Source organism: Tauraco erythrolophus, chromosome 4, assembly GCF_009769465.1.
Source record: "Tauraco erythrolophus isolate bTauEry1 chromosome 4, bTauEry1.pri, whole genome shotgun sequence".
Classification (NCBI taxonomy): Eukaryota; Metazoa; Chordata; class Aves; order Musophagiformes; family Musophagidae; genus Tauraco; species Tauraco erythrolophus.
The window spans coordinates 77,439,219-77,453,171 of record NC_141468.1 but is presented as its reverse complement, the minus strand read 5'-3'; the positions used below and the strand labels follow the sequence as shown (position 1 = coordinate 77,453,171).

The following is a 13,953-nucleotide window of genomic DNA, read 5'->3' as shown; positions in this document are numbered from 1 at the left end:
ATACTTATTAACTTCACACTCTAAGCTGATTATTCTTTACTTTCCTGAGCGTTCCATGTAGAGAAATCTTTATTGTGATTCTGTGATTGATTACCTCCTCCAGGGGGTAAGTATTTAAAAAAAAAAAAAAGAAAAAAAAAAAAAAAGAAAAGGAAAAAAAAAGAAAAAAAAGACTCAACAAGAAGACTTGTGGAAACAAGAGACTGAGATTGATGCTGCTGTCACATAGCTCTCATTTTCTTAATTTATTATGACAGTCTGAGAATCTAACTTCATAGTTGACAGCGACAATGAGAATTCCATATTTTTATTGGATTTCCAGAGTGATGGAAATGAACATATTTTCAAAATTAGTCTCCAATTTTGGGCTCCAAATTTCTGATAGCAACAATCCTATTTTCGAAGATGTTGATTGACCCATGAAAAAACAGGGAGCAGTTCATCAGAGCTACAGTAAATACATACTCTAGGATGAGGGCAGTCGCGCACACAAAACATCTATTTCTCTCTAGTGACTCCAAGGTGAGTACTGATAGATGGCTTGTATACAGACATTTACACTCCATCAGCTGAAGCACAGCCTAGGACATTTCAAGTAAGTGATTTTTAATTTGAGGGCTTCATAAGCTTCATAGAAATGTAGAGCTTGACCTCTTGGTTTTAAATGCTTTTCAAATTTGTATGCAAACACCATGGTAACAATTCTCATCTGTCCATCATGGAACCTACCATGAAGAGACGAGGCTGAAATGGCTCTGAGTCTGGAAATTTCTCGTTACCAGGTGCCACAAAACTAAATCTGAGGCTCAGAAGAGGAAGATCATCAGAACTAACATATTATAATCTGATCTCGAAAGAGAGATTTAATTTTTTTCTAGGATTGTCAGCTACCACTTGCCCCACAAAGACTCTCACAAGATGCGGGCAACCAAGTAACAACAGTAAACATGTATATAGAGAAGTTCTATGTAAACATTTAACACAGAATTGTCTACAGAACATTTACTTATCATCCTAGCTATTCACATTTGCTCAGCACCTAGTCATCAGTTAGCGGAAGGCACTGTGGAATAATAGTACATGTTATAAAATCTGATGCATGCCACTGTGCCACAAAGGCTGGATACTTTAAATTAAACTGTTATCATTGTACAGATCAAGCAAGATCTGAAAACAGTAATACAGTAAAAACTAGTTCGCTGAAGAAATGTATCAGAAAGTAACTTTCTTTGTCATTCAGGCTTTCATCTGAAAGCAAAGAACTTTTAAAAACGCACTCAAGTTTTTCACCCTGAAAGAATGCATTCGTCACTAAAATTTGGTTAGTTGTACAATTTGCAGCGTGGATTTTTGTGTATGCACCCACTGCAGCTTGTCTGGGGGAGGTTTAGTAGCTTAATACCTCTGGGTCCCTGTGTGCAGGGGTCCTCTAATCCAAAGGCTCTTACTGTGCTCCAAGGACCCAGTCACTGCCAGCCATTTGCAGAAATACAGAACACATAAAGGTTTAAAATATACAGATACATCCATTGTTAAAACTCGCAGTTCAATATTTTTCACCCTGTCTGTAAATATATATTATATAGGGCCCCATTCACATCTTGTGCCTGGGCCCCTCACATTTAGAACAGATCCCCGCTACTCAACCACTGAGCCCTGATTTGGGAGTCTGGCCTTCTTCTCTTAAGACATAAAACAACTGCCAAGTCCTGAAGTTCTGCTCAAGTAAAATTCTCAGCGGAACCACTGAAAATGAGTAAGAGCTTCAAGATTTAGATTAATAACTTTTTGTAAAATTATGGTGGTTTTGTACATGTATTTTAATAAAAATGAAGAGTTATGAAAAGAAGGCTATTGGGTTTATTCAACCCTCCTCTGTCTGCCAAGGAGCTTAAGATTAGCAACCATAAAAATCTGGAAGAGAGTTTATGACTGATAATATTATTAGATGCCCTGTTGATGTGCTATAGGAGGACAATACTTAACTGTCGGCTCACATAATAGTCTCCTGGAATGAGGGAAGAAAGACAAGGAAAACTGGAAGACAGTCAAGAAAACGGACCATTTTTCAGCTTCTCTTTAAAATATTTGTTTTTATGAAACTCAAAACAACTTTCCAAAAGCTGTTTAGTATTATATTAAAAATGTTCACATTAAAAAAAAAACCCAACTAAAATCTATTTGAACTGTTGGGAAACATAAAGAAAAATAAACATCAGTAATAGAAGCATTCATCTGGAGTTCAAGCAAGTAACACATTGTGCACAGCTGCCTGGAGAAGAAGAAAAATAAAGCTAAATTAAAAGGAAGACATTGGTCTCTTTAATCATACCAGTGATTATGCAATCCTAAATGAGTTAAGTAGGACTTCTTGACATTTTACATCTGGGACCTTTAGAAATGATTTCTCATACACTTGCAACTCTCCTCCCACTTCATGTTGATAGGCAGATAAGGCCATTATACCCCATCCCAGTGCACACATTCAGACAAAGAGAAGGGTAGGAATAAGTAGATTTTGGGTTCTAACAGGTTTGGATTTCTTTTGAAAGAAAAACATAGAGCACTGGGACATTCTCTGAAAGAGGATGAATGACATGATGTGATATACGTACATGTGCGTACATACTAATGTTCTTTTTGTCATCTGAGTCAGATTCTAGATTACTACTACCCAGTCAGGAATAAAGCCTACATGCCAGGGTTAAAACCTCTCCTCTCTTAAAATAAGTCAGCAGATTTTAAAGGTGCACAGCAAGACAGGAACGTGGGGTTGGATCCTGACCTCAGACCTTAGAAGAAAAGAAATTGTGTGATTTCAAACATGAACCTAATTTTTATACTGATCTGGGATCCCAAGGCTCATATTACAACAGGCAGATGTTACTTTGAGGCCTGTGACCATCTGCTCCTGGTTTGTCTGAGACGTTTCTCCTTTAGCTGCAGGCTCCCAAATGCCTTGCTGTGATTGTCACTCTGCTCCACCTACCTGGGCTGGCAGACTAGTACCACTCTGGAGCAGGTTCAGTTGCTCCGGGGAAAGTGCTACCTCTCCTTTCCCACAGAGGCTTCCATGTGTCTTAGTCACTTTGGCAAGAAATGCGAAATAGCATCTGAGAACAGACAAGTAAAACAGTAATGTCCATTTTTCAGGCTGTAAAATCAGACCTTCTGCCCAAAGCACACCTTCAGGATTGTGGACATAACCACGACTTTGCTGCTGAATTCACAGCTGACACTGTGCTTGTGTTTTTGTATACCTTACTGAATACTCAGCTCTTGCAGAGAGCTCCCAGAATCTATAATGCACACTAATAATTGCATTTCTGGCTTGATTTATAATCAAGTTCATTCTGCTTCCGAGGATTCTTCTCAATCAGACACAGGATTAACTGCCAAAGAACCATGAACTATACTGGATCATCCAAACCTACTTCTATGGTTATTTTCAGGAGGTCTGACATAAAAGAGAATTAATGGAGATATGACATTATAGATGTCCAAATGTAATAATCGATATTTTTCTGTAAGAGAAATGAAAGTTACAAAGAATATTCTAAGAGTGTGTAAGCAGGGATTCAGTAGGGTAAGGATTCTGGTTTTGGCTATGCTGCAGAAATCCAGATATTCTGTGTGAAGACTGAGAAGTGACTTAATCTGTTAGCCCTAATTCCTCAGCTTTATACTTCGTTTTCCTTACAGGATTTTCTAAGGACAGATCTGTTGTATTTACAAGGTGTTCAGATGTGTTCCTATATCACAGCAATTATTAACACAGAAAAACCTATAAATGAAATCTCTGAATACATTGTGACAAATTTTTTGTCCATGCTGCTTTGTATCTTTGTGATGGCTTCTAAGAAGAGTTTACAGCCTTCTTGAGCACACTTACTAATTAGAGAAATTATAAAGACCACAGTACTTCATGAAACCTATGCTAATCTTTAGAAGAAAGAAGAGTTAAGGTGAGTGCAACCTGGAAGCAAGAAGTGTTTTTGTTAAAAAGCAATACTTACTGCCTATTAAAAATGGACTAACAGAAATCAGAGCTAAGGAGAAAATAAAACCAAACACACACAGAAACCAGAGAAAGATGAGTAGGACTTCATAGCCATTCATATTTGTATCTGAATAGATAAGCGAAATAAAATCATTATTCCATGCAATTCCATTCTATAACCTGAAATATTTTTCACACACAGATTTGGTTTGACAAACAGCAAACAATGAATTGTGTCAATTTTTTTAGGAAGAATTCCCTAACTGTATGTAGACAAAACTGCCTCCAGGGAAAAAGGATAGAAGAGGAGAATGTCGAGAAGGTATTACATCGTTTTCTCAACTAAGAATCAATGATAGTCAGCTTTTTTTTCTACATATTTTTCTTGCATGCTCTTCTTTTCCTATTTTTTCACATTCTGATCAGAGACAGGTGAATTCCAGAAGTCTTGGAACAGCTGGAGTGTCAGCCGATATGTGAGCCCTTTGGCAAGGAAATTTTGCAAAGCAAAGCTCTTCACTTTCTGATCCAAATAGTTATGGCACTCCCTTGCACTTCCTATATTCAGATGCCGAATAAATTTGTAAGACTTAGTCAGGAATACCAGCGAGAAGTTCTTTCAACAAGGTTTCTCGCAAGCTTTTCCTGGATAAATGCCAAGGTTTAGTAATCCATGATAAGCTTCAGAACTCTCTTCTTTGGTGATGCTTCAGATCAACACAGCACATAATACTCTCTCAGGAGCTTACAATTTTATACAGTAGGAGACAGATTAATGTAAGATAATGGTACTCCACATGAGAGTCCTTCAGGAGAAAGGAAAAATAATTCAATGCCCTTTCTGAGTTTCCCAAGTGGAGTAACCAAATACTATTTCACTGCCTCATCCACTTCAGCAGGGACACAAAAAACAAAACAGTAAAAAATCTAATTCTTAGCAGCAGCCTTTTTTTTGATTTACTGACTATTGCATCTTTTGCTTCATCACCTCTTCCCTAGAAGACAACTATACCTTTTCTTTCATTTTTCTGGCATTAGCCATGATAGACTTCGTGATCTTTATGGTTCCCTTCCAACTTGAGATATTCTATGTTTTCTAGATCACTCATAATTCTCACTGCTTTCTTTTGGCTTCATGCAAGTGCAATGCCCTAAACTAAACAGTCCTCCATCAGCTGAAGCCTTACTGCTGCTGAAGGAGTAGAGGGTTTCTTTTGATATGACAATTCCTACCCCAACAGCTTGAAAGTAAACTAAAAACCCCAATAAATTCTCTTTTATCCTCCTGGGTACATCCTTAAGTCACCAAGATCCCTGAAATTCTCACTGAAAAGGAAGACAAATTCTCAAGCCTTCTCTATGGCATCCCTATCTATCACGTATCTCACTTCGTACAACATCTGAACTTACAACACCAGGCTCAACCTACCTGCTCTGCTATCTGTCTTACCGAAAGTCTCCAAGACACGAAGACAGAGTACAAGTATGCCCAACTGCCAAAGAGGCCTCCAGTCAGTAATGCACTTACACATATGCAAAAGCCCAGTTTTCTTACTTAATATTAAACCAAGAAAGTAACAAGAAGTAGACATATTAGGAATATCTTTTAAGTGTCATGCTGAATCAGACCAGGGAGTATATTTTGAATAACCAGTTTTAAAGGCTTAAGTCTTATCCAATGATATTCTGGATTAAAGATTCACAGATTTTACCAGATATCTGAGAACAGACTCTGCTTTACTACAAATAAGATGGGTAGTGTTTGGCACTAATAGGAGGGATGATCAGTTATGCCATAATCTCTCCTAAAGGCAAGAGAGAACAAAAATTGATAGCATGTATCAAAACGTGAAAGATACAAAGAAGGAAAAATCAATTTATCAGTAAATTCATGGAGAAAAAACAATCAAACAGCAAAATCATCTGGACTAGTGAGCTAATTGCTTATTAAAAACAAATCAAAATACTGGTATTTCATATACAGAGGGGAAAACATATTTCATGACTGGTTTCAAATGAAGGATAAAGAAAGCTTATTGCATGAGAACAAATATTAGTCTAGCATCCACTGAGCAGAATTTAGAGCAATTTTGAGAAAGCAGTAGTTCTGTGAATAGTTCTATTTCAAGTGATTTCAAGTGATTACAGTGCTAAAATAAATGATTTTTAGCCAGACGAGGATCTCATCATAGTTTGAATTCCCTGTGGTGTCATTTCATGTTATATTTGAGAAATTCCTCAATAAAAATGTCAAATAGAAAGCCAGTCCAGTGCCCCTGAGGATAGTTTTGGACGTTTTCCAGTACAAATTTTAGCCATGAATTCTTAACCAAACACCTCCTCCCAACAAATCAATAAATAAGAAATTTCACTTGATTAGAAAGAGAGAAATGTTGAAACCAGAACTCTGGAAAAAACACTTAACCTGTCAACTGCATCTGATCTAATTATTTGTGAATACTCCAAGTTTGTTATTTATAGAGAAGATTGTCATCATCTTGCTATACTGACGCTACTAGAAAGACATTCAGTGAAGGTCTAAAAAGGAATGGAAATCCTGTTAAGAGCAGATGGGTTAAGATTTTGCACAGACTTCAAGCAAGCAAGAGATGCAGAGATCCTGCTACAATAGTCTTGTCCGTTACAATCTGTTTCCTAGAGGCTCCTAGGTGGCCTACAGGACTATCAGTGAACTATCATGGGGTTCCATCTCTAGGCCTTCTATCTACAATCACTAGACAAAGATTTCTGGTGATGTGTGCATGATAAAATGCAGCCAAGCTACTGAGAGAGCAATTCAGCTGTCTAAACATTGGAGTCAGAGGCCACTCTAGATTGCTCATATTATCTCATCTAGCCTCCATCTCACACTCCAGATCTGTTCCTGTAGATCTCACATCACCTCTCCCAGCTTCATGGTGTCCTCACTGGCATAAGGCTCCTATGTTTAGGCAGTCAAATTGCCCCCTAAGAGTTCTTGCTGCCTGGCTCCCAACGTACTGACAAAATGGACCACAACAGGAATGCCTGAAGTCCAAAGGATGGGGGAGAACTAGGAACTAGTTTGATGTTGGTTCACTCCTAGCAAATCTATCCAAGCACACACACATCCATGGTGCTGTATGAGAAGATGGTTCAGGCAGGGTTTTCAAAATCAACCTACTGTAAGTTTTATAGGCTCAGCTAAAAATTCTACAGAAATTATATCATTCTACACAAGATCCACTACAACCCTATTTAATGTGTAGACAGACTTAATTTCAGCATGCTGATCAAACATTACTTGCCTTTTTTAAGGGGAACGTAAAGGTGATAGGTAGAATACATGATACAATGTAGCAATCTTCATTTAGACAGTTCTGTAAAGTCCTATAGAGGCTGGGGCTGGAAATCAGTAAAAGAATGCACTGAAAGGTGAAAAACATTGTCACTAATCTTATGAAGTGTCTTTGTTTCCTTATAATCCACGAAAAGTAAGTGGTTTCTCAAAAAGTGAGAACAGGTAGAAACCAGTGGACTCATCAAAGCTGTAATTCCTTTCAATGCCTAACTTCCTCATAGGAAAAAAAAAAAAAAAAGTCTATCTTTGGAATAAATTAACCAAGTTTTACCTGCTGGGAAAATTTTCCAAAAGGTTACAGAAATACTAATTTAAACACGTGCAAATACAAGGTTTGGTTTCAGTTTGAGATCTTACTGCATCCTCTTAAAAACAGCCAACTGCATTTACACATTTCTGGTAGCATAAGTGAAAGGAAGTACAACCAGTCCAGAAGGGAAAAGACTACCTGGCTGACATCACTGTGAGGCCACTCTCCATAATCTTTGAGAAGTCATGGAGACGGAAGGATGTCCCAGAAGACTGGAAGAAGGCTAATGTCACCCCCATCTACAAGAAGGGCTTAAAGGAGGATCCAGGAAATTATAGGCCCATCATCTTACGTCAGTCCCTGGGAAAGTTATGGAATGAATCCTCCTGGGGCTATCACAAGTCAAATGAAGCACACGATTGGGAAAAGCCAGAACAGACTCACCAAGGGCAAATCGTGCTTGACAAACCTGATCGCCTTCTACGACAAAGTAACCTGCTTGGTTGATGTGGGGCAAGCAGTGGAAGTTGTCTACCTGGATTTCTCCAGGATTTTTGATACAGTTTCTCTCTAGTTTCTTAACACTAGAGAAACTGAGTGTTAACAGTCTAAACAAGTGGTCTGTGCGGTGGGTGGGGAACCGGCTGGCAGGCTGCATCCAGAGAGTGATGGTAAATAGCTCCTTTTCAAAGCAGCAACCTGTCACAAGTGGGGTCCCCCAGGGACCGATATTGGGCCCGATGCTGTTCAATATCTTCATAACTGATCTGGATGATGGGATCAAGTGTACCCTGATGAAATCTGCTGATGATACCAAACTGAGCGGGGAAGGGAACACTGATAACTGTTTCTTTGCCTTGTTTTATTGTCCAAGTATTCTTTCATTGTGCTTGCACTTTTAACGTTCTGTAATTTACGTTCATACAGCACATCCTAGAACTGTATTACCCTAAAAGGAAAAAAGGGGAGGGGAAGCTTTAAAGATATGACTGGAATTATAAAAGTTGGAAGAAACAGACAAAATATATTTAAGTGCACAGGACAGATACTTTTCTTAAAAAAAGAAGCCCAAACATCCAGCGCAAGCTTTGGAGGTCAGAGTTTTTTTAAGCAATGCTAAAGATGGGCAAGCTGATTTGAGTATGTTAGGACTAAGAGTGCCAACTTTAAGGGTCTGGTCTAAACCACACTGGAGTCAACGGAAAAATTTGAACTTACTCAGCGTGATCTGGATCAAGTCTTTACTGAAAACATACCAGATGACAAAATGCAGCAAGCAGATCAGGCCTTCTTCCCACAGCCATGAAACAAAACTTTCTTGCCAGCATTCACTACTTACCAAGACAGTTATGACCATCATGGGCTAACATGAACCCATCGTAGCATGTACACCTGTAGTTGCCTGGAATGTTGATACACTCATGGACACAGCCCCCATTGTAGAAGTCATTCTCACACTCGTCAATATCTAAAACACAAGAGGAGGAAAAAAAGCTTTTGTAAAAAGAGAATACTAAGAATACAGAAAAATTTCCCCAACCAAGCACAATCTTTGAAGATATGCATGTTCCGAACCTTTCTATAAACTCATATTGCATATTCCATCCAACAGCTGGCTCAGGGAATTACTGACTGAATATATCAGGGTCATATATGACTGAAAAGCAGCAGGCCAATGTAAAGAACACTCCTTCCTGCCAAATAATTGTAGTATCATCACAGTAGGCAATGATATGTTGTCAAAAATTGAAAAGAAACACTTGATTTTGGTACATTTTTTCATATTTAAAATGTAGGGTTTGGTTTTTGCCTTTGAAATAATCAAGTAGACAATGAGGTAAACCTTTGACTTTGTAGTAACAAATAACTATTTGAAACATGATATTAATATGGCATAAGACAAGAAAAAAGTATCCTTATTTAACAAAAAATTGGTTTCTCAGAACAAGGAAAATCTGGTATATTCCTGCCAATACATAAGGCCGTAGTTCTGTACAATGAACCTTGAAAAACACAGTTTCTGAAATAGTAGTCACGTCCAGTGAGCTCTATGAAGTTACTATTGATAACTTGGTACAGTTTTTTCTGTCTCTTCCCCTTCCCCCACAAAATATGGTCCTATTACCATTTTCTGTATTAATTCACATACACCAACAACATCAGAATTCAACATTTCATTCTTAGAAAATATGCTAGAATTATTTTTAATTATTTCTTATACACTGGCTTGTATTTGAACGAGTACCATGAATGATAAGAGAGATGCATTTGGTTTCAACTACAAACGATCTTGTTATGATCTTCCCTCTCTCATACCAAAACCACTTCTTCACTCATTCTAGAAAGTGCAAACTTTCTTTCTGCAAACTGTATCTTGGCTTGTGTGTGGAACATCAGCATCATAGTCACTGTTGTGAATCATTCAGTGGTGCACATCAATCAACTGAAAATACACAAATATAACAGCCTCATATCCTGATAACTATCAGCTCTAAATCTGTGGTGCGCTAGACAAAAAAAAACAGCTACTGTCTCCCAGTTAGACACCGAACGATAAATGGATAAAGTAATCTTTTTAGAATGTCACCTGTTAATACATCAGAACTATCCTAGCCGTACATTTCAAACGTGCCTTCCATTGTAGAGACAGTTGAAATATTTCTGTATTAAGTTCAAATTCACATAGTACTTCCCCCCCCCCCGCCCGACTTTTAAAAGTACACCAGGAAAAGCTTTGCTACCTGGTATCATACCCAGCCACAGCAAGGTAGCTTGGTAAAACCAGACTCTTCTGAAAAGTCAGCTCAGACTCAGTCACTCAACACTTTCAGCGTTTCTGGCCCTTGGATTGAGATCGGTTAGCTTTGTCCCTCCTTGCACAATCCTCTGCGAAGTTTGATCTCTCAGAGCAGGGACGGACTCATCCCAAGTTTTTCGCAAGCCTTCTCCCTCAGGTCTGCCCCTCCCAGAAACCCACCTTAAACTCAGAATAGCCCAGGTCTCCATCTACTTCCCTCCAACAGCTCTGAAGCCCTCCTTCTACAATCTCCTCAGCAGCTCGAAACAGGAATTACAAATTTGACTTTATCTGGAAAACCAGTTAGCTTTTTTGTAACTCAGCATTCAGCACCAAAAATGCTGGAAATAAGAAGCTGGAGAAAGGATCTTCCTAACAAAAATACGACCTGCTACTTAGAGATAAACTTCCTAGTTTTTCAACCACCGCTCTGTTTCAGAAAGTTCCCATCCATAACTAATGGTTTCCGTCCACTAGTTGCATAAGTGCCGAGTCAGCCCAGCCTGTGGATGTGCTCTACCTCTGGAGGCCACTTGCCAACAGAAGTATATGTCTGTGATTATAGCTGAAAACAATAACCAGCAAGTCAGTTACTGTGTATTGGGATCGTTCCGAACACACCAGCAGCATGGCAGTGCAAAGTCCCTGAGAAGCCACTCTCCTTTATTTTCAGCCCAGTGTGCCTGGGTGCATATTTCCAAGCGCTTCAATGAGGTTTCCATTTAGCAGGTATTTGCAGCTTCCATCACCATTCATGAACATTTCCAGAAACTTCCTATCGTTCTCAGGCTACAGGGACAAAAACCAGAGCTCTACAGTAATGCAGTGTTTTAATAGGTCAAGTCAATAATCGAAAAGCATGTAACATGATTTCAATGTCAGGTGTTCCTTCACTACACTCAGGAAAAACGGTAACTTCATTTTAAGATTTGCTCTTAACTTTTACTCAGCACTGAGTTTCTTCAGAAGAGAGAATTCAAAAGAAAGTGTTATCAGTTGTTGTGTTATTCGGCATCAGACTGCCAAGACTGATCAATTCATTCCCTTTTTCCAAACCATCAAACAAGACTATAAATAAGCAATAGCAGAGCCTTCAAAAGGGACAAAAATCAAAGAAATGTGAAACCTTTTGAACGACTATCCTTTACATAATATTTCTTTCTAAAAAGCTGTACTGTGATTGGCAGCAGAAGATGCTGACGTAATACAAACACTTAAGTTCCAGAAAGAGTAAACTAACAGATACATAAACCAGAAAAATAACTCATCTCTCTCAAGGAGTTCCAGTGAATTTAAATTTTGCAAAAGGATTAGAAGATTACTTCTCCCTTTTGTATCCTAAGAACTGTACAAAACTAGGAGTGGAACCAAACATTCTACCTTTTTTTTAACAGCCATGTTGTGACGTGTTTGGTGTTACTTTCCCCCCTAGAACCCCATGGCTATTTAAGAGCATTTACCTGGCAGGCTGACTGGAATTTCTGTGTCTAGTATTGCTAGCAGAACACCAAAGGGATAAGACTGGTGAATTTAACACTTTATTTTTTAAAACAAAAACAAACAAACAAAAATCCCCACCAAAAGCATGCACAAAGCCTGCAAAGTCCAAATGTTGAACTTTTTTCAGGCTCCAGGTGCATCAAAAGAAAAGCAGACAACATGACTGCAAACAATGTGAACACCATCCCATCTTCTCTTCTCATACACCTGGAGGAGGACATTCGTCAAAGAATGCCTCAGTGAAAGTGCTAAATAACTACAATTTACAGGCAGAATATCACATCTGACATGGCAGGATATGGCTTCCTTAGTAAGCTTAATATAGCAATAAAAGCAATAGGAGTACATTCAAACACATAAAAACTTCAGGCTTTCTCTTAATTTTACCTATTGTAAAACTCAAAATTTGCAGGGGCCAGCTATGTTCACTTCCTTTTGGGGGGTCATATCTTATTATTCTTTTTTTCCCCGTAATTGATAGAATTGGGTGTTAATAAAACAACCTTGGTCCAAACACCTCTAAGTCAGAAAGTCAACTCTTCCCACTAATTTTGTAGCTTCAACTATCCTCAACGGTTTTAGTGTTTGATCACTTAACATTGTCTTTTACCGTTAAGAAATCACCATAACACAAAAACGAAACGAGAAACAAAGAAATGTTGCCATCCAATCATGAAATTGCTGTGCTGGATGCAGGTGCGTATACTGTTGAATTAGCAAGATTACTGCAATCTAGCACTCAATGGGAAACCTAAAGTTTTATCTATACTGGCAAAATATTTACAAAGTTTCCACTCCAGTACATTCTACCTGTGCAGACAGGCAACTCTTGGGGTGTCTAGTGAAGAAAACACCTCAAAAAAGTATTGCAATCTCCTCTCTAAGTGGAATTTATTTCATATGGTATTACAATGACAGCAATTACAGGAGCCCTGGGAAAAAATTATATGCACCAAAATGATTAAGAAGGCATAGGGCCATTTGTAATAATGACATAATCTGCCAAGAACCAGTTTGGGCTCACTGTGTTCAAATGAGACAGCAACTCCTAATGCCAGAAGAGCTGAATGCATACAAACATCCCCAGCTGTTGGTGAGCTACTTTTGACCATCTCTTTCTGGAACTGGTTTGGGAAATCTCAAAATTCCACTGCTTGTTTCAAAAGTAAAAAGAGATAAAAAGAAGCTTGCTTTCTTGAGTGTCATGGTAGCTGTACTGGTTCAGCTATTTGCTAAGGTGAAAGAAGCTTGGAAATGACATCATAATTCCTTCTGGAAAGCCGAGGTGAAGCCTCTTTTTACAACCTGGAAATAACTCTCTCTCGGCAGCCCTAGGGAGCACGGCACTGCCTTGCTCTGCTGTCGTCCTCTGCAGTGAGCAGTGGTGTCACTTAAAAAGCACATACTGCATGAGACTGCAACTCTTATATAAGCGTCCAAGAACTTTTTAAAAAAAACTAGACAAGTATCTGAGAAAATCTGAGCGTCTGTTACCGCGAGGAGTGCTGTAAATTACAATCACTGTATTTCAGTTATAGGAAAAGAATTGGAAGTTGTCTTCTTTAAGTGACCTAATTCTTTTTAGTCTGAGGGGACCTGTATCTACCTTACACAGACTGGGGCTGATTCTCCTTTCATTATTACAGGTGAAACTGACACTATCCCAGAAATTTGTTTCATTTGCGTATTCTGCAACAAAGAGATGGCACTCTCACAAGTCTCACAAGGCCACTCTGCAGAGAAGCAGCTCTTCCAGGAGCACATACAACTTGACTAGGAAATGTTCAAAATAAAACAAGAATCGATCTCTTCCACTCCCAGTATCATAGTATTTCAGCTTTCCATTTCAGCAGAGAAGACACATCAGCATGGAATAACTAATGTCCAAAAGAGAAACCAAACTGTAAAACAGAGTGAGGAAAACACTAGTTCTTGTTTTGTCTAAACATTTTCATCAGTGTCATGATTTTGCTGTGTGCTAACCCTCTTGTCCAAGCACTAACAATCTTTGCTAGAAGGTGGCATAGACTTTATATCAGGAAAGTACAAAAATCTACCTCCAGCAA

General features: G+C 38.6%; 1 protein-coding gene across 1 annotated transcript in view; it reads right to left on the bottom strand.

The window, feature by feature from the left end:
* Positions 1 to 13,953, bottom strand: part of SCUBE1 (signal peptide, CUB domain and EGF like domain containing 1) — a 214,330-nt gene that overhangs the window by 170,662 nt on the left and 29,715 nt on the right. Inside the window, exon 3 of the mRNA XM_086610525.1 lies at positions 8,930 to 9,058. Coding sequence (XP_086466651.1) covers positions 8,930 to 9,058 — 129 coding nt within the window. The remainder of the gene's footprint in view (positions 1 to 8,929; positions 9,059 to 13,953) is intronic.